Source organism: Terrapene carolina, unplaced genomic scaffold (assembly GCF_002925995.2).
Source record: "Terrapene carolina triunguis isolate 2854851 unplaced genomic scaffold, T_m_triunguis-2.0 Scaffold66, whole genome shotgun sequence".
In the NCBI taxonomy this organism is placed as follows: domain Eukaryota; kingdom Metazoa; phylum Chordata; order Testudines; family Emydidae; genus Terrapene; species Terrapene triunguis.
In genome coordinates this window covers 53,236,696-53,260,355 of record NW_020664417.1, presented here as the reverse complement: position 1 = coordinate 53,260,355, position 23,660 = coordinate 53,236,696, and the positions used below count along the sequence as shown (strand labels likewise).

Below are 23,660 nucleotides of genomic sequence, written 5' to 3'. Positions count from 1 at the left end.
CTAGACTAAGCTAAAAGCAACAGAGGGTCCTGTGGCACCTTTAAGACTAACAGAAAGGTGCCACAGGACCCTCTGTTGCTTTTTACAGATTCAGACTAACACGGCTACCCCTCTGATACTAGACTAAGCTAGCTTTTCCTGCAGGGTGGGGTTCGGAGAGGCCATGATCCAGCCATCTCCTGCACTGGCCCAAAGGACTGAGCCATCACAGAGGGAACACCCACTGCATCCTATCAGAGTGTGATGTAGTTCCAGGGGCAATTCTGTGTGTGCCAGTCAGAATTCCTCCACAGGCTCCCTGGGCAGTGTATTCTTTCCTCACCCCCATCCAAAATAGTGAAAGCACACCTAGCTTTAGCCGGTCTCTAGGAAACTCCCACTTGCTGGCATCATAGGGGAGACGTTCACACTGCTCATCCATAGGAACTTCATCAGGATCCATGATGATTGACAAGTAGCCAGTCTTTAGTTCCCCTCCACTGGCCTGGAAAACAAATCAGTTCTAGTCACATAAATGGTACGTGTTGGCTGGAATGAGGCAGTCACATGTACCAACTTCTCCCTCCTCAGGGTTTTAAAATTTCACAGAAATTCAAGTCTGTAGTTTCCTCCAACTACATCATTATGAATGTGAACACGGATCCTTGCACTTTTAATAATCAAAAGCAGTTCAAGCATTTTTTCCTCCAAATGCCTGGTCAATTAAAACCAAATTTCTGCGCCCTCAATTCCAGGCAGGAATGTTATGGTATTGAGAGGAAAAATGTGCCTGTTGGTTTAAGAACAATGGAAAGAAACAACACAAAAGAGCCGTAGTCAGTTTTCATTTGTCATGCAAGACCAATGCTGGTGGGACAGTAGAAGAATGGTTTCGTTACCCGTTTAACGGTCCGGAGAATGATTACAAGAAGCAACCAGAAGAACATGGCAATCACTGCAGTCCCAACCAGGATAATGAGCTCCAGGTTCATTTTCTCTTCGGCGCCTGGGGAGAAACAAATGAATATCTCATTGATAGCTGAAAGCTTATTGGTTTAGGTCATCAGTTAAAGGACTGCATAGAGTTCCTTGTTCCGAAGGTTCATTTTAAAAGTGTCCCATGTAGCAAGCCAACTAAGGCAATGCTTATTTCTTATAGGTTGGAATATTGGGCCAAGTTCCATACGAATTACACACTGTAAAACCCCACTCAAGACAATGAGGAAAGAAATTTTGCAGGAGATAGGTCAGCACAGGATTTGATCCATTGTTTTCTCAGAAGCTTTCTGATTCCTACAAATTAGTGCACAATGAAATGGCAGCAAGGATTAGTCAGACTCTTATGGCCAAATTTTGCCCTTAGTTACACACCTTGTTTTGGTGAGGCTGAATGTGCATAATTGAGGGAAGAATTTGGCCCTTTGCAATTAAGAAATAAAAGGTGAAATCTTATATTTTAAAGGAAATTGCTATTTTTGAAAACACAAAATCTAGATGAATGTTGAGCACCCAGAAATGAATAACTTTTTCTCATGCAAAGAAAAAAGTGATTACGCTATGTAGGAAATAAGATGTTGCGAGAATGATCCCCTGTATTATGAAACAACATTTCTAACATTTCTTTAACTTCTTAAACTGGGATATTTGATAACAAGCATCAGAGGAATTCCTTTCTGTCCCACCCCCATTTCTCAAAGTATGTTCCTGTACATTTCAGCCCTGGCGTCACATAGGTTCTCCCACACAACAGCACACTGGGTTTTTCCATTATATGGCCCATGATGCCTTGACAGCAGTGAAATAATTTAACTGTCAGCATTGTTAAGTATCCTCATTAATACCCACTGAGGTGTGCTAGGCTCTCTGCAGACTCAGATGCAGGTATTATCGCCTTGATTTGCACTCACTCTACGTTTTCAGGTTTTTTTCTACCACCATAATGGCCAGCTGTGATTTCATAATGAAAGCTGTGATTCTGGAGACCAAGGTATCAGCCTCAAAAACCAAAATCACTGGGTTGCCAGCTTGGTGTGACCTCACCCATTTCGAGCTTGATTAGGAGCCTTATCAATAAATGAATCTGATCCACTTTGGCATAAGGAAACTTTCAGCAAAGGCACTGCTAGTACATTTTCTAAACTGTGACAAAGACATGATGCATAGGCTTCCTTTTTAGCAGTTATCATTTCAAGCACAAATAAATAAGAGAAGCAAATCTGTACTGACCTTCTACTGCAAAAAAAGTTACTGCTTTTTTGCATCCGAGGACATTGCAGGCAAGGCAGGTGTAGAGACCTCCATCTTCTTTCCTTATCCTGCGTATGGTTAGAGTTTTGTTCCCATCTTTCACAACAATACCTGAAAAAAGGAATTGTTCTTAATTCTGCTATTTGCGTTGGCTCTGGTTGTTGTTAAGAATTCAATGGTTGCAATTATTTTAGCTATACTTTTGCATACACAACCCTCACAGTGTATAAAATACACAGGGCCACATTCTGCCCCCACTCCGCACTTGAACTCTGCAGTGAAATCAATAGGGAGCCCTGCGTAAAACACATGACAAGTGAAATAAGTCATACTGAAGGAGCAGTTCCCCACCTGAGTCTTCAACAAGGGTTTCATTGTTTTTAAACCATGTGATGTGTGGAGGAGGAATTCCATTTGCTGGGCATGATACTTCTATGGTTTCACCAATGTTTGCTGTTTGATTCTCCAGGCTCTCTATCAATGTGGGGGCCACAGGCTCTGTTTGCATGAAAATAAAGTTATTGAGAGTTTCCAAGTATAATCATTTTTGTGATGCCTTAGCACTCGCTGCCACTTTACAAGTTTGAGTCACTAATGTAGTCCCATGGCCTTACTGCAATAGCACCAATCATGGTGTTCCTGGAGAGATCATATTTAATCTTCCATGATACACAAGACAAGGACAATAGCTAAGAAAACATTATAAGGAGAAGTCCTTTGTCTTTTACATGAGTCTGGTTTTATGATTTAGAGACCCCCCAGGCTGATGGAGAAGAGGGAACTGGCCAGGAATTGCCTCCCCTCATGTCTCCATCTCCAACCCCACTACAAGAAAGGTGATATTGATAGTGCTTGAGGCTCTGATTCAGGAAAGCATTTGTATTCAGGACTGCCCATAAACATGTGCTAAAGTACTTTCCTGAATCAGGGCCTAAGTTGCCATGCCAGGATTGCAAGACCTCTATGCAAGATCACTTATGTTTGCATCCAAAGCCAGTCACCGGCATTGTTTGTGCTGAAATGCTGCCCTGCTTTTATAACAATTTTAAAGCATGACCACAGTTTCAAACCCAAAGGTTCAGTCAAACGTTAAGTCACAAGTATAAAGAAATCATGGATGTGGAGCTATCAATTTGTGCCACTGTTTGTGCCCATCAATAAAGAGACTTCATTTGCTTGCACAGCACAATTCCCTGCTTTTACACACCAGGCCTATTAACCCTTCCATTTCTGTTCCATAATAATGGAATACTAAGTGTGACTGGCCAGTTCATCAGCACAGCAGATACATTCTGCCTAGACTTGACCTCATGCACTTGACACGTTAAAGGCAGTCTCATTATTAGCAACTGCTTAAATCCCTTCTACAAGTGAGCACACCTTTAAATTGGTAACGCGCTAGGTCCTACAGAACTTGAGGATTCCTGCGACTGCAGTATCTTTGTTTCCGGCTATACACAGTCTGTGCATATAACCATCTACTTTGGTATATGTAAGTGGGTTCATACCTTGAACAGTGAGGTGCTTGACGAGACAGTGTTGCGTTTTAGTCTTTTTGTCCTGGGCTATGCAAACGTAATCCCCTCGATCTCGAAGAGAAATGTTACGGAGAATGAGCTCTAAGGTAACATTTTCACCATTGCTATTGGAAACTGTGGCATTCAGCTTCAGAAGATCATCCGGGTTCCTGCACACAGGCATTGGCAACCCCCCAAGGGGCCTCTGTGAGGTGCGAGGACTCAGTTTATACCAGGTAAGGTTTTCAAAGGTGAATTTGTCCGCAGTGCACTGCAAGGACATGTTATCCTTTTCAGTGGGTTGGTTTCTAGGTTGAAGGTTAATTTCAAGACCCCCTGCAAATTAAAAATAGCTCATTAAATAGTGCATTTGTTATATTAATAAAGTTCTTTCCTTTTATATTGATTAGAAAAAGCCATTTTGAAAATCAGCATTCACAGACTTATTGGGTTTGACTCTCCAGTGTTTTGCGCCTTGTTTTACACTCACTTTGCCCAGGCATTAAAGACTTCACAAGGCACAGGAGAATCAGGCCCATCATTCACATTAACAACAACAACAACAACATCACACACAAGCAAAGTCCAAGGAAGATCTATGTAATTAATAGAATAGTCCTATGCAACCTTGCACTATCCTCAGCATTAACTGTCAGTTTTTGTGACTGGATTAAAAATATCATTTAGACCAAGATTTTCAAAAATGAATGCCTAAAGCTAGGTTCCTAAATCCATATTTAGGCACATAAATATGTGATCTGATTTTCCAGGGTCCTGAGAAGCTAGAAGCTCTCACTGAAGTCACCCAGTTTTGAAAATCTGGGTCTTAGTTTTTATAGAATCATAGACCTGGAAGGGACCTCGAGAGGTCATCTAGTCCAATCCCCTGCACTCAAGGCAGGACTAAGCATTATCTAGACCATTCCTGACAGGTGTTTGTTCAACCTGCTCTTAAAAATCCCCAATGATGGAGATTCCACAACCTCCCTAGGCAATTTATTCCAGTGCTTAACCACCCTGACAGTTAGGAAGTTTTTCCTAATGTCCAACCTAAACCGCCCTTGCTGCAATTTAAACCCATTGCTTCTTGTCCTATCCTCAAAGGCTAAGAAGAACAATTTTTCTCCCTCCTCCTTTTAACAACCTTTTATGTACTTGAAAACTGTTATCATGTCTCCTCAGTCTTCTCTTCTCCAGACTAAAAAAACCCAGTTTTTTTCAATCTTCCCTCATAGGTCACGTTTTCTAGACCTTTAATCATTTTTGTTGCTCTTCTCTGGACTTTCTCCAATTTGTCCACATTTTTCCTGAAATGTGATGCCCAGAACTGGACACAATACTCCAGTTGAGGCCTAATCAGCGTGGAGTAGAGCAGAAGAATTACTTCTCGTGTCTTGCTTACAATACTCCTGCTAATACATCCCAGAATGATGTTCGCTTTTTTTGCAATACTGTTACACTGTTGACTCATATTTAGCTTGTGATCCACTATGACCCCCAGATCCCTTTCCGCAGTACACCTTCCTAGGCAGTCATTTTTCATTTTGTATGTGTGCAACTGATTGTATGGATTCTGTTCATTTAATAACACTATTTAATTTTTCTCTTGTTTATAGGTCTTTATAGCTGTAAATGCCTAACCAATGTTGCAACCAAAGATCCTGATTTAGATCTCACTTTATACCAGTGTTCACACTACTGTAACTCCATTGACTTTAATGGAACTGCTCATATACTTACAGTTATTTGCAGTGTTGTTGTAGCCATGTTGGTCCCAGTATATTAGAGAGATGAGTTGTGTGAGGTAATATATTTTATGGGATCAACTTCTGTTGGTGAAAGAGACACGCTTTTGAGCTCTGTGTAAGCGCAAAAGCTTGTCTCTCTCTCACCAACAGAAGTTGAGCCAACAAAAGATATTACCTCACCCACCTTGTCATGCTTAAAGTTAGAAATTTGTTTCAATGCTGAATAAGGACCATATTTAATAGGCATAACAGAGATGGGTCATCATGAGGGTTTGAATCAGACAAATGATGTGTTGAAGCTGAGGGAATGAGATTAATTTAACGCTGCTATGCAATCAACAAGCTATACTTACTGGTAACATGAAAGGAGATAACCCTCTCACCCACTCCAGCTTTGTTGGTAGCCACACATCTGTACAAAGCTGACACATTTGCTGCTTGAATCACAAGGGTGCTTACAGTCTACAAGAGAACAAACCAAGCAATTTCATACCACATTAGTGCCAAAGGGCTTAAATGAGTCAAACCATAAAAGAGCTGGGTGCATTGCCATGTAGCTATCCACACAACTGTAAATTCCTGCACAATACAAATCAATGGTGTTTCTGGTACCCAGGTCATCCTGGAGGTTGATGTGATATTAAAGTTTTTCCTAATGTCCAACCTAAACCTCCCTTGCTGCAATTTAAGTCCATTGCTTCTTGTCCTATCCTCAGAGATTAAGAAGAAATTTTTTTCTCCCTCCCTCCTTTTAACAGCCATCTATATGTAGATTTCTATATATGTATTTTTAAACTGTGTTATACTAAAATTAGCAATAGGTTCCCACATTTTTTCTGCTCATTAATCTCCAGGCCTTTCTCTATCACAGTTAAACACAGTTGATATAATGTTCACAAATACATGAAATGCTGAACAGAACTCTCAAAAACTGGTCATTCCTAACTAAGACAAACGAACATTAGCTCACCTTCATTTTCCCAGCAATAGCAACAAACTGATTTTTAATTCTTTCAATCCGATTTCCGCCCTTTCTGTCCGTGATGTCTTTCCATTTCTTACATGCATAAGGATTGATTCCCAAACCAACTTGACTGAGAAATAGACAGAGAGATACATTTTAGGTAAGGAAAATCTCAACCTTCAAGAGACCATTTTTGTTCAGTTTAGAAAAAATATCAAAGATGGAACAATGGCCATGTTATAAAACTGGGAAATGTTCCTGAAAACTTTTCTATGTAATTGTACATACAACCTTCCAAGACCTTTGTCCTTTATAAAACTAAGAATTCCCAGGCCTAGAGGTAAATAGCCTAATTAATCTGCGCAAGCCATCCCAATAAGGATACTTGGAGGGAAGAAGCTATTTTGGGAACAAACCTCCAGTCATAAATTGACAATTCAAGTTAATTTCATTCAAAAGAAGACAGAGAGACATAGAAATCACTGGACTCCTTAAAAGAATTTCTTTAGGACAGTGGCTTTTGTGTAGGAAGTGACCAGGCACCAAAAGAAGCTAGTGGAAGTCATTTTATAAACAGGAAAGCAGAATGCCTTTTTTTTTTTTTTTTTTTTTTTTTTAAAGGAAGTCTGGCCTTGTGCTAGGCCCAGATAAGGGAAGCTGCATGTATCTTGGTCAGGAGCTCTCTCTATCATTGGCTACCATCAATCAGTGCAGTTCCTTTGAGATACGCTTTTACATAGATAACAAGCAGCATCGTATTCAGCAGCTGATGGGTGTAAAAAAAAAACCCACAAAGAACTGCAAGTCTCATAAACAGCAAATTTCCCGTGTGTGGTGTTGTGTTTTTGTACTTGCTGCTGCCCAACAAGGTTTGACTGACGGGGCCCACAGACGTGTTTGGAATCCAACAAGGCAAGATGCCAGCCAAAAAAGCATCAAACACAAGAAACAACAGTGGTAGAGTTTCATCCGTGGTTAGCCCTGGCCTGGGGAATTCACTCCGTGCAACAGCCCACCAGATCCCAAGTCTGGCAGTCTCCATGTAAGGCTACCTACATCTAGCTCATTTTGACTATGTTTGACAACCTGAGGGCAGTTTGGGCCTATTTGCTGTAATAAGTAAGAGCTTGACTTAAATGGAAGCAAAATGGGAACTTTGTCTGCAAACATTGTCCAGCAGCAACAGTTACTGAGCGTGGTTCTGTGGCTGACACCTCATTTAGTCATTTACACCTGACAAAAATCAGGGTACAAAATGCCCCTCATTCTCCAGTCTAGCTGAGCTGCGTCAGTGCAAGGAAAGGTGGCTTTATACCACGTCTGTGGCTCGCCAATCCCAGAGATGACCCTAGCAGAAATTAGCAACTCTAAGGCTGCTCTCTAACCAATGCCCAGCTGCCAATGGCCCAGAGGGGCTGTTTCAGTGCAGTGGGAGAGGGGGAGATAATCGAAGCACTGAAATGGCTCCAGCCATTCCCCCTTTCCCTTGATCACACCACCTGTGCAGGGCTGCAAGAGGGGTGGTATAAAGCCACTAAACTGTCTCGATACTACCCAGGGAGTCCCCTTACATTGAGGAATCTCCAAGTTAAATTGGATTTATAACCCTTTTGCACTATCAAAGTGCTACCCAGGGGGTTGGCTGCTTAGTGTTTGATTTTGTGCATTTTTATATGTTTGTAAAGAGCCTACAGCACTTTAAAAAAATCTCTGATTAGTTACAGAAATGAAGTGGTGCAGATTAACTGGCAAATCATGTTGTACTTACTTAGGGCGGAATGTACACTGTTCCTCTAACTGCCAGTACCACTGGATATTGACTGGGGCCGGAATGGCATAGACTGTGCAGGTTAGGACTTGAGTAGTTGCATACTTGTAGGAATCAACAGGAGCCAACAAAGCATTCTCCCCAATCTGAGGTGGAACTGTAGGAAAAACCTGCATGTTACATGCACAGACCATCATAAAGGAGCGACATTCTTTGCCTTGTGCCATTGTCTCTTGCTAACAAGAACACAGTTTGTTCTGAAATGTATAAAGTCTCTTTCACGGGGGTTTCTCTCTCACCGTGACTCCCATACGCCTTCCAGGGTCTGAGCCTGTGTGATTCTGAGAGCCTCCCGCATGGTGCTGAGTGTCCACAACTCCCACTGACCTCAGCAGGGAGCAAAAGAATCATGGAAGAAGTGCGCCGACTTCACAGAGTAGCTTCAATACAAGCCAAACGTTCAGCAATCCTTCCGTTGCTTACTTACAGCTACCCCTTACAAATTACCCTTCAGACAGCCCTTTCCTTCCATCACCGTCCCCAGCCAAGGAATTTATATTACTTCCAGCATTAGGTGACTGGCTTCCATTTCCCACTGTGCCCCCACCTAAACCGCACTGTACTTAGCAGAGCTGCTCTTTTGAAGACCTACTATTTTGGAAGCATCTAGACAAGTATGTTTCCTGAGGAGCAGTGTGGAGGAGGGGTGCCGGGGAGAGGGGAATGGTGGGGGATAGTGGGGGGGGGGAGGAAGGGAAGGCCAAAACAGAGCTGACAGTGGCAGGAAGGATGGACAAGGCAGATGACGATGGCGGGGAAGACTCGTGATTCAAAAGCAGCAGGAGAGAGCACAGAGGACAGGAAAAGAGCAAGACACAGAGACAAAGAAATAATACACAGAAAATAAAAAACAAAAATCCTTTTATCCAACAACAAGGAAAACCTGAAGCCTCCTGAGTTGTAAAATACAGCATGAGGATCCAGCTGGAGACAGATTCAGTGGATGGTTGAAGCAATGTCCGGGCAAGGTTTGAGATGGGACTTCTTTCCTGCATTCCCCTGACTTGGTGGTTTTGAATCACCTCCTTATTTTTTTTTTTTGCCAAATTTAAATCTGGATAATACACAGATCAAGGGGGGCACAGGGCTCTAAGAGACAGGACTCCTACCAGCTCTTTCTGTCAAGGAAGGGTTAGTACTGTATACACACACATATACAACCAAAGAGGAAAAGGCACTGTTTATATCTCACTTACCATTCACAGCCAGGTTAAATGTGTGTCTCTGTTGCTCCTTGTTAATGGGGTTTGTAAGTACAATGGTGTAATTCCCAGCATCCTTTTCACTTGCCTCAGTAATTGTTAACGTGTAACCAAGTTTAATGGTATGATTTGTGCTGATGGCTTTTCCATTTTTATACCTAAAGAAAATACATGGTAACTTAAATACTTTAGAGAGTCAGCTTGACATATAATACCACAATCTGTTTTAAAGGCATCACATTCTGACTCTTACCATTTTGCTTCTGGTGGAGGATAGCCTGTAAATCTCACAGGGATTTTGACTTGGTCTCCTACCCTTGTCTCCACCACAGACCCCATTCTGTCCAAACGGATAAAAGGTTTTTCTGCAAGAAATTAATTGATGGGCTTGAAACAAAACATTGCCTTTCCATATTGCCAGAAATGTAAACTGTCTCCCATTTGGTTGTGTGTAATTGGAGATGAAAGGCAGCAGATGTAAATGACAAAGTGGTCCATGTACCAGCACAGGCACTTGCAGTATTACAATCCATGAGGTAAATCCTCAGCCCAGGGCCCAGCATAACTACTGGGGTTGAGCACTAGGGAGATCCATTAGGAAAAGGGGAAGAGGGAATCCTCCACAGGCTTCAGAGGGGTTCTGAGGCAGTGAAGCAATGGAGCACTCATGTGTGGGAAGGACAGGACAGGACAACATACATAGCAGTGGATCCTCCAGCCCCAACCTGCCTCTGGCCCATGTCACATCCCTAGGGATGCTCTGTGCCACACAGGGGTATGCAGCCCCTCTCCCCCAGCCATGCCTTCTCCTTCACCCCTTGCACAGAAAAGTGGACTAATTCAGCTACCAGAGGACTCTCGACAGCCATAGAGGCAAGAGTCTGCTCTCAGCTCCACACAGCAACTCTCAGTCCCAATCCTCTGTCCTCCCTAGCCGCTGTTGCCGTGTAACAAAACAAGCAATGCAAACCAAGTGCTGTAAAGTATGTGTTGGTAACACAATATCGCATTTAAACCTCTCCAAGGTTTCCACTTACACAGTCAGACAAAAAGGGCTCAATTTTTCCATTTCAGCACATAACAGTACTCAAAACTTCACGTGATACAATTACATAATTGAGCAGAGATTGAAGCTATCTATCTGAAGTTCTGCAACCCAAAAAATCCCACAACTCTGAAAGGATTTACACTACTTTTCTGCAACCACAGAAAGCAAAATTGTAATCAGCCCAACAGCATAATTGGCCTTTTGGCGAAGATCAAATAGAGTATCCGTTTAATATCTGATACAGCTGTGACAGAGAAGGGGGAACTGTTTCTGGTCCTGGCAGAAGAATGGACTATGGTCAGTGTGAACTGAAAAAATCAAAATGCTGATGCTGAAAATCAGACTTAGTCACAACTTCAAGTCAGCCTTAGTGCTCCTGTGTAAGACATACAGTACATCCATAACTAGCAGTGCTGCTGCACTAGTTAATATTGGATCAAATCCTGCAATTCTTTCTCACTCATTCAAAAAAATCAGCTTTTTGTAGCCAATGGAGTTTTGCCTGATTGAGGACTGAGGAAGGATAGGATTTGGCCAGAGTCATTTCCTCTGAGTCATTTCCTTATGACCAAAAGTAAAGCTGAATCCAATTTTCAGAATGCAAAAAGCCGCGGGCTGGATTCTGCCACTCTTATTCACGCAAGTAACACCTTTCTCTGCAGGTAGCCACAATGGAATCAGTGGAACTACCTGGGGAGTCAGGTACTATTCAGTAGGAGGAAGAGTGGCAGAATCTGACCCGAAATATACAGTTTCAACTTTACAGTACCACATAGGGAGAGATTAAATAGAGGGACCGCCAGCCATTCTGAGTTTTAGTGTCACTTTTTCTAGACTACGTAACAGCTTTCAGTGATAATCACATACAAGGTCCTAAGAGAAAACCCTTTAACATTAAAATAGAAAAACCTTGAGCTATACAATGCTACTAAAAACAACTAGAAGCACTGGAAACACTGTGGCTGACAGTTCAGAACAGACGGCTTATACGACAAACGTTTTGATTGACATACTGTGCAGCTAACTGCTTTCAACTTATACATTTTCCATCCCAACAATCCCCACCTATAAATATCCAGAATTAAATCAGAGAATTCCATACCATGGACAATGACATATGTGCTGTTTTTCTTTGTCATAAGGCCACTGAATGCTGTGCAGTTGTATCGGCCTCTATCATTTAAGGTCACATGGTCTATGGTAAGAGTGCTTACGAACTTCTTCGGCTCATTCCCTGATGATGTTTTTAAGTCTCTGACTGTAGCACGTTTTCCCTGTAACAGAGTAAAAGCTCTGAGAAGCAGTTCATTCCAACTCTTCCCCCGATCCTCCACACCGGTGGCGGATTAGCCACTGGGCCAATGGGGACCGTGCCCAGGGGCCCCGGACAATTGGGGGCCCCCAGGAAAATGGACACCCCTACACCCTGACCCACTCCACCCGGAACTCCTTCCGGGGAGCAGAGAAGCCCTCACACTCCAACCCCACTCCCCGGCAGTAGCGCTGGGCAGGCAGAGCGGGGCAAGCCCTCATGCCCCAACCCTGCTCCCCGGCGGGAGTGGTGGGGGGGTGAGGGAGGAACTGCAGGTGGAAGGGGTGGGGAGGGTCCCCCACTTGCTCAGCCCCAGGTCCTCACAAAACCGTAATCCAGGCTATATATTATATAGGCTGGTGATTCCTTCTCTTCATATATCAACTGGTTTGTTAATATTTACAGAGGAGCGGGTAAGTGGTTAACCCAAATTTTTATTGTATCTGTGGAAGCTAAAATAACCATGGAAGCTAAAACACAGGAGCATCCTTTTGTATTTCTAGCAAGAGGTTGCTTCTTTCAGGGCTCTAGGGCATGGTATTAGGAAATGATTGTTTTACCTTAACGGAAGGGTAATCCCATTTGAAATCAATTCCAACATTTGGCTCCGTCCTCACAGTACAATTTAGAACTAGTTTCTCCCCTGCTGCCAGCTCTATTTGGTGATGAGGGTTCATAGTTAAGTCATAAATTCTGTATCCTGGAAGAAGCAAAAGGAACAGAGTTTGAAAAAACATTCTGCTAAATGATGTAAGGATGCCGCTTTCCCAATGGCATTTACTCTCTCCCTTAGGAGTTACACCCACACAGCAGAAATCCCAGAAGCTTGAGTGCAGTGGGGAGATGGGCATACACCCAATTTCAAAAAGTGGAGATGAAAAGGGTAAGGGTGTCCAAAAGCTGTACTGACACACAATGGGTCTCGGGCAAGTACAGTCTACTTTCAGATTTTAGCACATGCAGAGTGAGTGGGCTACTGTGAGGCCATTTGCCAGAAGCTCCCTCCTGGTCAGACACAGTAAGATAAAAGAAGCTGACATGGTGAGACATCAGTTCTTCTAAGCTGGAGTCAGAGAGAGATGTTTGGAACAGATCCTGGGAGCTGCTAAGCATCCTCAACTCTTATGGAAGGGTTTCTTGGCCCCTTGCAATGTTAGAGAGCACTCAGAGGAGAATCTCAATGGTGAACCACAAAATTCACAATAGCATGGAAACAAACCCCACTCCCCAAATATTATGATAGACCAAAAGTGGGCATCAGGTGATGTGCTTGGAACTTTACCACCACCAACAATTTGGCATTAGCAAAACTGTCCAAGGCATAAAACCTGTAATAAAAAATGTGAAATATGACCAAACATATCCAAAAATCCCAAATGACTCAAAACCAGGCAGAGGATGATGAATTGTGGGGAAACTGCTGCCCCTAAAGGGAGATGGGGTGGTGAGATACTCCCTATTTTTCTCTTCCTCTCTTTAGGAATCTCCGAGTCTAGAGGAGAATGTGCTGATCCTACCTCACCAAGCCTCAGTGTCACAATGAGGCTTGGGAGGTGGGGGATTGGCCTCTTCCAACCCTGGAGGTGGGAGTGTGCTCAACAGTCCAGGAGGAGGTCATTGCAGTTTCAGCATGGGTGGGGGCCTAAGAGGAGTCCTCATGTTGCCCTGGAGGAGCAGGTAACTTCAATGTGTCAGAGCCATATTCATCCAGTTAGGCCCAGGACATTAGCATGCAGGGAAACAAGAATTTCTTGGGGTCAGGCCAGGTTTTGCATTTCTAGTGTGACATGCTCCCCTGTTTCTCCTCACAGCAAGCTAGAACCCTGTCTTCTTTCCTGAGCTGCTAGTGATACTTTGGGGTGCCTGTTCTCAAGGTCCTTCACTCTATGCTGACATTCATTACAAAAGAGCGGAAGTTTAGGAAAAATAAAACCCTGCATGATTGAAAAAAGCAGCATCAAGGAAGAGCAGGTAAAATCCCAAGCACAGATGCCGGCAATCCACCCGAAACAGAATACAATAATATTTTCCCTTTAAATTCAGGTGTTGTTTTTTTTTCCTAAAGCAATACATATTAAAACATGCATTTTATGTTAATTGTATTTTCAGTATTCCTGATCTACAGTCCAATCAAATGTAACTGCTCAATATGTTGCATCAAGCAAAATAGCACTGCCTAAAACAATGACCCTGGAGAGTAATCTTTGACTTACCTACAACCACAACTATGTACATCACAGACTGGTAACTTTCATCATCTATTTTAGCTTCGCAGAAGACCATGCCCGCATAGCTGATCAGGTTACTGGGAATAGTGAAGCCTTTTTTATTATCCCATGAGATTGATTTACCATCAGGAACAAATAACTTTTCTGGATACCTCTGTTAAAAGATCAATAAAACATTCAGTATAATTCCAAAACTAAATAAATTCATATTGTAAGTCTAATATTTACTACAACATTATGGATCCAGACTTGGCATCCTGACTCAGGCCACATTCTCATTGCAGTCAACAGATCTTTACACAAGAAGTATCATTTGTTAGTATAGTTATAGCATTCCCATTCTGTTCGTAAGTTTCGTAATGTCCAAAGATGAGAAGCTCTTTTTAAGATATCTATTTTAATCCACCGTATTTATGTAAATTGACATTTAGCTAATTCTAGAGATAAGTACTGAAATATTTGACTTTTTTCTTACCGCATAAAGTGATACATTGAGATTTGATATGGATCCAAGACATGGAATCAGCACTGTTTTGTTCCCAGTAATGTATATAACATGAAGTTGGTCACTAACTGAAGTCACAAATGGAGATCTGTAATCTAAAAGAATATTTGATTTGCATTTGTTATAATCTCTTCGTTTGAAAGGACACAACATGCTATTTTTTCCCTCTTATTTTTCTTTCCTTTCCTGTCTATGTAGTCCTTTTCTATTTGGCAAACATTTGTATTTTCTTGTATGTGAATGGAGATGAAATTGACATCACTATTAAGTTTAACTCCTCCTCTTTTTACAGTACCATCATGCCCAAATACACATTAATGGTGTCAACATAATTCTGGGTGCCTGACCCTGAAGTCTTTACTCAGTCAAAACTCCAATTTAAGTCAATGTGACTTCTGCCGGTGTAAGAACTATAGGAATGGATCCCAATATTAGTTATAAGTAGCTAAGTGCTTCATAACCCCTAAAATAATGGCTATTCTTTTTTAAATTCTCAACAATAAATAAGTGGCTTTATAAACAAACCTATATATTATCGACCAACTTTTCAAAATTCTGACCATAAATTGTAGTAACAAACCTGTGCATGCAGGCGTGCACAGATAATTGATGCTAGATAATCAACAGTGAAAATAGTCAGGGGCTTAGTCTAATGCCGTTCTGTGTGTGCAGCTATCTAAATTGCATGCATAACTGAAGGCTTTGCAGTTGCTTCCACATGCATTTTATATGGGTGCAACTGAAAGCATGAGTTTTGAAAACTTAGTTCTTGAAATCTATCTGGATTTCCTCATCAGAGTTCAACAGCTGTAAGGTAGACCAAATTTCAGACTTGATCTGAACATTGTCCTGTTAGATAATACAAATGTGAGTGCTATATACAAATACCCTATAATCCTTGCATGTGTGAAACTCCTACTGAAGTCTACAGTAGTTCTGCATGCAAACAGATCAGATCCCAGTATTGATGTGTGGGCTAGGGTCTGGAGAAGTAAATTAGGCTAATTGCTGCACATATAGATTTTATTAATTATGGGAACAAGGACTTTTCTATTTATGGTAACTAGCATATTGACATGTAGTTATTCCACACAAAAATTTGCATACAGAATGTCAATTTCACAAGGCCAAGAATTCCAATATCAGGAAATTGGTCCCAATTTTAATTGTAAAGTCAGCCTGGTCAGCAGGACAGGAGGAAGGGCTGCAGGCACATAAACATTTGGAAGCTGAAAGACAGGAGGCCAAGCTCAGCATGAAGTAATCTTTTATGTGATGCAAATGCCTCACTTACAACTTAAGGTGGTCATTTGTACCATCCATGAAAAATATCTCCAAAAGCTGCCACCGAGAAGAAAAGCTGTGATCAAAGATCTCACAGTTTACTATAGAAAAATGTTCCTACCATCACAGCTAAAATATATGCTAAGTTTCTGCTGTTGCATTGTTCCGTTTATTATTCTACCCACACGAATGTATATGGCGTAGGCAAATGTATCTCTGTGATACGATCTGCATAGAACTAATAAGGATAATGTAAAATACAAACTGAGAAAAAGTTGTTTTTTGAGAGTCAAATACATTTGGCTGGCTTTTTGTATATATTTTTGCGCACACATTGTGTTTCCACATTTTGGCTGGAAATGGACGTATTGAAAAACCATGCGATGCCATTCTGCTATGTAAACTTTGTAGCTTGATCAAATGGGAAATGCTAGAAGTCTCATGAAAGAAGCCTGATCTCCCCCACTTCCTTGACTGTTATGATGAGAGTTCCCTCTCCTGTTTCAATCTACTTTAACCACTTATCGGCACTTTAAGGGACAGTTTCTGCAGTTATTTACTACATAGAATGGCCATAAACTTCAGTTGGAGTTCAATGAAAGGAGAAACTGCAGGATCTGGCACCTATAGAATAGATGTATATTTATATTCTTGTTTTCCTTAAAACCTGGAGGACAAGTGGACTGGTAACTGCTTTCTTCTTAAGCTGACAGTCTCCAGCTTACAACTGTTGATCTTGAGGCATATGCTTTGCCAAATAGGTTTTTCTGTGGGTAATCCAATGAACATTACTTCAGAACAAAGCTTTTTGAAATGCCTGTTACACCATTGTTTCTTTTTAATCTTATTGATAGGTAGGAATCACGTAAGAATCTTGTAACCACCTACCTTGAACATAGACATAAATGCTTGTAGTTGCCTGGGTGTCTCTGTAAAAGCACTTGTAGTCCCCAGTGTCATTCCCTATTACTTTTGTAAGAGTGAGCATCTTACAATAGGGGCCGTCCCTGCAGTCAGTCACTGCAACATGTTTCTCAGAACTGCTCTGATTGTTAGGCAACAGCCACTCCAAAGCTCTTTGACCACTAGCAAAACAAAGGAGGGAGCTGTATTAGGGCAAATGGGGCTTGCTATCATCATGCCAGGAAAACTCAGTCCTACTCATTCTTGAATGGTCCATTTTAACTTCAGGACAAATAGCTATTAGACAAACTTAATTATTTAACATTAAGAAACATGCTAAATCCGATAAATGAGTGTGAGATGCTCAATTCCACACAGCTACAAGAAAGTTTCTTCATTTGAATATTAAGAGATGATGAATCTAAGCCATACAAGGACTCAACAAAGGGGGTAAACGAGGTGACAAGGGCTCTGCTTAATCCCTAGCAAACTCCACTATGTTCCAGAGTACTCTCCCCAATCCCTGCTGCTTGCACCCCATCTTTCCCACACAGGGGAGTGGCTAGGGCTACCCAGGGACTACCTTAACACACCTGACACACTAAACTCTTGAGAACATCCCCTGATTAGCCAATAGCTTTCATTTTGTTTTTTAATCCCCTCATGATGTAACCCTCTAATACTCAGCCCAAGGCCTGCAGTGGAGAAGGAGATGGGGGGGACAAGGAAAGAGGGAGTAGAAGGAAGGGTCCACCTCTATATCAAAATTAAATTAATAAATCATTCTCATCATCATAACACAGGCCAAAGTTGCCCTTACCTGCAAGTAATATTTAGAGTATCATTTGCAGTTATTGTAAGGATATCTTTTTGGATGCTAAGACTTGGTTGATCCGGAGAAATGAACAAGCCTGCAAAAATAAAATCAACAAATTAATGGGCCAAAAACATATCAGATTCAATTAGAAAAGCACTGTATGAATGTATATGTAGCATGTTTTAAGTTGACCTATTTGCTTAATGTGTTAAACTGTTCTACTGCTTTCCACACATCCCAGTAGAAGTTCAAGAGCTCTGTCATAACAGGAAGAATGGGCAGATGGTCATGAGCTAGCAGAATAGCTCTGCAATTCATAAAGCTCGGGTGGAGTTCCTGTTGTTTTGCATTACCAACTTCAAGGTCTAACAAGAGGATATGGGACATTGAAATAAAGTGAACCTTCATCTGATGATCTCACTCCCTTGGGAAAGGTCTTATAATAAATTGAATAATAAATTTGCCAAGGCTGCTGATTAACGAATTCTGCTAAGAGTTATTTTACATAGTGCATCATAAACTCAGGGTCATCTGACCCAGTCTTTTTTTCCTTTATCATGTTTTCTAATGTGTTTCCTTCGTTGCCTGAAACCCTAAGAAAACCTGTTCCTATCAAACTTTACTTGGGTGATTGGTTCCATTGCATTCAGTGAGAATACTCGTATCAGTTAAAGCTTGCAAGATCATTTCCAATATTTGTTCTGACGTAACTGTTCAGTAAGGCAGTCTGCGCAATCTTTCAAAGAACACAAAGAGATGTTTTCGGCATTTATTACTATACTCACTCCCTTTGGGAGTTCTGTGTCAGTAAAGGATGAGTACAGAGATCTGAGTAAGTTCTGAAACATTACCTTGGCCAGACAACGCGGAGCACTTGTACAACAGAAGAATTGATGCAAATACGGATGTACAAGGAGTCAGTGGGTGAACTTACACAAGAAAATGAACAGCGATGGTACTAGCATACCGGGACACATCTCATTAATCTTTTAACTGTCTGGAAGAAACAGACTAGTCTTCATATCTAAATGTAGCTAATACAGTAATTGTAAAGTCTGAGGATGTGATACTGAGTCTGATTCTTCATTGTGTTACACCAGTTTTATGCCAGTGTAAGTGCAATATCTTTAGTGAAGTTACATTGATGTAGTAAAGAATTAGGCCTGTTACGTTTGCCAGCCATCACAACAGCTATGAATAGTGCAATCTCTCTGTACTAAAATTAAACAAATGTTTCTATACCTAGCAGACAAGCCCATCTATCAAGAGGAACATGTTTTAAAATGCAAGAATTATTTCTTCATTATGAACAGGAATTTCTTCTACAGCCTTCTTTTCTCATTTCAATGCTTCTGATACCATTCAAGTCCATGATTATAAAGCAGCAAGATGCCAGGTATGGGAAGGACCCAAGTCAGTTATATTGAGAGACAGATCTGATGAATGGTAATAGAGTTGGTATCAATGACAGTAAAGTCATCCTAGAGCTAGGGGCTTCAATATTTTTTCAGGATTTCATTATATTTTTATCAAACCCTTCCTAAGGAGATTCTTTATTGACAGTAGGTTTCAGATAATTGATTTCTGTTGCACTTTACTCTAGAAAGCCACCACTAATGTAAAAACTTTAATTAGGATGGAAAATCAAATCAAAATCAAGATATGCATCTTACTCCCTATCATAGGCATTGCAAATCATGATTTATCTAATCTAACTATCAAGTAAACAGGATTAAATCTTCCTGGACCAAATCCTGCTCCCATCTGCATGCCTATAGCTCCCATGCCTTCAACGAGACTAGTGTACAGATAAATAAGAGCAGAATATGGTCTGTACTAAAATTGAGATTTTTTCCCCTCATTAAGTGTTGCTTAGTTAGACCTAAAAACCAAGCTAAAGATAAGCTCTATTTAGTCAAGGATGTGTTCAGTCTCAATCAAACTGTGACCAACCTCTGTCTAGATTATTTTCTTCAAGGTGTAACATTATGCTATTAAATACAATTGCTCGTATGCATCTCTCTAAGGAGACTATTCCAAAAGAAAATGCATTGATAACTTACGTATGCAATTTAAAAACCCATGATGTACTAACACTAGGGTCAATAAAATAGCATTATTTATTGGATAAACATCCAAGTGTCTGACATTAAATTAATATCCATATTATAATAGTCAAAATGTTTATTTTTGCTCCAAACACAGGCATTATTTTAATTAAAGTAAAAAGTCATCTCTATATATTTAAGATGCAATTTCTGCTAAGATATTAACCTCAGTATGATTGTTTTCACTTGGCTTATTCTCAGTTTCTGAAACCTCCACTGATAGGACAGAGAATAGAACTAATCTATCATGCTGAATTTAAACGATTTTGAACCACTTATTCCCCATCCAGTGGTATAATGAACAGGGGATGTTTCCAGCAACTGGAATTAGTCTTGTTGAGGTTGTAAAGGCAGGGGTTGGTTGCGTTGTGTCTTGCACAGCATATTGTTAACTCTCCGCAGATAGAAGGAAACTCCTTTTTTTCTCTCTTGTTTCTTTCCTTTCATTAAGATTTGCTTTGGGCATGGGAAAGTTTGGCAGAACTGTCCCTCGCTTCCTGTGTTTTCTAGAAAAGATTCAGGGGTGAAATTACGGCTCCAACGCCCGACATGCTAATCAGACTTCGTGGTCTCTCCAAATTCTCCTTGTAAAGCCATAGCCTGTGCACCTGCCTACTCTCTCGTGCGCGGAGTGACCAGTCAGGATGTCCTGCCCTTTGCAGCACCTGAACTGTGATAAGGAACAGCTTTCCTCTGGAGACCTCAGGGGAAGGAGGAGGGCATGGCCAAGGCTAACACCTTTAACAACAAAAATAGCTCTGGGGCAGCTCCTCAACTGGAGCTGTAAATGGTGATAGCTTCCTTGACTTCCCTATCACAATTCACCCCAGCTGAGGATCGTCCCCAGGTCACCAGCAAACACAATCCATGGACACAGGGTGAAATCCTTGCCTTACTGAAGTCAAGAGCAAAACTCCCATTGACTTCAATAGGGGCAGGATTTCGCCGTGGGTTTATTCTCCCCTGCCCCCGCCCCTATGTCCGGAGTATGGCTCCTCCGAGCCTGCTCGCTTTGGGGGCAGGAACAAACCTCCCATCGTATCCCGGGGGGCTCCGGGGATGGCCCTTGCCCTGCCCCCATCAGAGTAGCTGCCCCGAGGCTCAGGTATTTCCAGTCGCGGCTGCTCGGCCTCGTGTCCCAACATCTGCGCTCCACTGGCCCCTCGCCCCAGGGGGAGGTGCCCCGAGCCGCTACGCGAGCTCCCCGCGCACCGCCTGCTCCAGCCCAGCGCCCCTTACCTGGAGCCGGCCGGGTCCCCAGCCACAGCAGCAGCGCCAGCACCACCCTGCGCTCCATCGCAGCTCTGGGACCGGGGGTCCCCACGCCCGGACACGGGCTCCGGCTGCTGCCCGGGCTGCAAGCGGGTGCCTTCTCCGCCAAGCGGCGGGCGTGCGGTAATCCTGGCCCCGCAGGCAGGGCTGCTACTGGGGCGAGCTCTGCTGCGCCCGGGGTGCGGGAACGATCGCTCCGTGCGACCTGGGGGCTTTGCCAAGCATCGCAACCGCCAGCCCGCAGCGCCTCTACTTTGTGCAGGGGGAGGAGTCAGACTCCTGCGGACCCGCCCCTCCCTTCCCCTGGCTCCGCCCCCCCAGGGGACCTGGGGGGCACGTGTCCGCTCAGTCCCATGTAGTCCGTTCTGCTGGTGACAAGCCCAAGGCAGCACCCCAGTCCTGCCCTTCGCTCACCGCTTGTAACACTCAGCTGAGCTCACCTCCGACTCTCACCTCCTCTGCCTTCAAACTGGGAGTGGTGCATTGGTCTCTTAAAGCACTTGGCTGATCCTGCAGATTCTTTAAATCAAAAACTTCACAAAGGAGCTCCAGCACATTTAGCTGGTGGCCCCTATATATATATAGTTAGATATATGTGTATTTTTATGGTTCAGGTGTCCCGCTATTCACTACTGACTGTATATGGCAATATATATGTTCTTAGATCTGGTATAATTTCAGTATTTCCTCAATGTGTCTAGTACATCCCTGATGTTTTAATTAATTGTACCACGATTGTGATATTTCCAGCCAGATTAAACTATTCCCCATTCTCACTAATGACCAAATCAAGTTCTTTTTACTCAGACAGCAATATCATTGACACTAATGGGATGGTTATCTTTAATAAGCCTTGCAGGTTTTTGGTCCACTCCTGACTATGGATATAGTGATATTCAGGTGGTGAAAAGCATCTCCAAGCTGTTAAAATATGTTTTTCTGCATAAATAAAATATAAAATGGGTGTGATAGCAAAAGCATTTTTTAGAGATTATTGATACACTTGCATTAAAGTAAATGTTGGCAATTCTTTTACGAAAGGTCCTCTTTTGGGGAAACAAATGCATGTTTATGAAAATTTTTAGCCATATACCTTTTGCATTAGTCTACTTACCAACAAATCTGCATGTGATACTCAGAGCAAATGAATTAGTGAATGAGCCAGTAATTCTAGCTGTTTTACTGTATTTTACTGTTTTTGGAGATCAATACAATTTCCATTGAGATTGCTCCTCTGCAGCTCACTGAAAGACAGAGTGAGAGCAGCTAAATTTCTATATTGATTTCTGCACACAGATCCAATGAAACACATTACAAGTAAAAGAAGAAACACATAAATCAAAAAGAGTGAAGTGAGCAACACTCGAACAAAATGTACTGTTGTTATTCTCCTGATAGCACATTATGTTAGACCAGGAAATCTGCAGCCTTTTTTTAAGACATCTTCATTATCCCATAGATGGGGTTAGAGGCACTTCTAAGTGATTGTGAGATCTCTGGGTGTGACTGCTAAATATCAGGCCACTGCTGTGGTTGGTTGTCAAATGAGGTGTATATTTATATATTAGTGATGAATACCTCGAGGGAACCATAGATATCTGTCTAATGAAGACTCAACTGTGGTGACTTTGGGCTAGATTGTGACTTGTACTGCACACCTACACAGAAGACAACAAAAAAACCAACCCTTAACTCCTGCCTGGGCTAACATGGACATTGAGGCCAGGCATACAGGAGTAAAAAGGCACATTCTCAGTCAGAGAAGACGGATGGGGAAGGGAACAGCCATGACTTCTGCTGAGCTGCACAGCTGAACCCGCGTAAGGAGTGGGGGACATAATTTGCTACAAACCAGTGACAATTCCTACCAATCTCTCCCTGGAGCAAACAGGAGCAAAAAATTGTGCCTGAGAGTTGTCTCTAAAAGCACAATGACTCCCATGTCTACACCAGGGATGCTGCAACTCACACACCACCCCTTGCTCAGAGCTGCCCCTTCAGATGCAATCTAGCCTTTAAAGATTTGAATTCTGATACAAGTCACATGCAGAAGTTCATATTTATCAGAAATAATATTTTCTGCATAAATAATAGAGCAATGATACAGGGGTGATTCTTAAGTGCTTAAGTGACTTAGGAGCACATGTCTCATTGGCTTTCAATTCCATTTAAATTCTCAAGGAAACTGTAAATAGATCAGCCATGGCATATTGCTAATTGAGCTTCATCCAAATGACAATTCTGAAAGTGAAAATTAATTTTATTAGAACTAACCAATGCTGTAAGTAAACATTGCATTTTCTTTCTTGTTTCTGGTTTCAGAGTGGTAGCCGTGTTAGTCTGTATCAGCAAAAAGAACGAGGAGTACTTGTGTCACTCGATTACAGACCTCAAAGTCGCAATACTCCAACAAAAAAACTTCAAAAACAGACTCCAACGAGAAACTGCAGAATTGGAATTAATTTGCAAACTTGACACTATTAAATTAGGCTTGAATAAAGACTGGGAGTGGCTGGGTCATTACACAAAGTAAAACCTATTTCCCCATGCTAATTTTTTCCCCTACTGTTACTCACACCTTCTTGTTAACTGTTGGAAATGGGCCATCCTGATTATCACTACAAAGGTTTTTTTTCTCCTGCTGATAATAGCCCACCTTAACTGATTACCCTCGTTATAGTTAATACGGCAACACCCA

At 42.0% G+C, this 23,660-nt stretch overlaps 1 protein-coding gene across 1 annotated transcript in view; it reads right to left on the bottom strand.

Annotated features, from left to right (window-relative positions):
• Positions 1-21,167, bottom strand: part of KDR (kinase insert domain receptor) — a 35,602-nt gene extending 14,435 nt beyond the window's left edge. The window contains exons 1-17 of the mRNA XM_024216089.2: positions 20,930-21,167; positions 17,586-17,676; positions 16,751-16,947; positions 14,549-14,673; positions 14,059-14,227; positions 12,406-12,545; positions 11,636-11,807; positions 9,739-9,850; positions 9,480-9,643; positions 8,224-8,380; positions 6,462-6,585; positions 5,845-5,953; positions 3,735-4,079; positions 2,578-2,724; positions 2,206-2,337; positions 879-985; positions 349-484 (exon numbers count right to left, since the gene is read on the bottom strand). Coding sequence (XP_024071857.2) covers positions 349-484; positions 879-985; positions 2,206-2,337; positions 2,578-2,724; positions 3,735-4,079; positions 5,845-5,953; positions 6,462-6,585; positions 8,224-8,380; positions 9,480-9,643; positions 9,739-9,850; positions 11,636-11,807; positions 12,406-12,545; positions 14,059-14,227; positions 14,549-14,673; positions 16,751-16,947; positions 17,586-17,676; positions 20,930-20,987 — 2,485 coding nt within the window. The 5' untranslated portion in view covers positions 20,988-21,167. The remainder of the gene's footprint in view (positions 1-348; positions 485-878; positions 986-2,205; positions 2,338-2,577; positions 2,725-3,734; positions 4,080-5,844; positions 5,954-6,461; positions 6,586-8,223; positions 8,381-9,479; positions 9,644-9,738; positions 9,851-11,635; positions 11,808-12,405; positions 12,546-14,058; positions 14,228-14,548; positions 14,674-16,750; positions 16,948-17,585; positions 17,677-20,929) is intronic.
• Between the last annotated feature and the right edge of the window lie 2,493 nt (positions 21,168-23,660).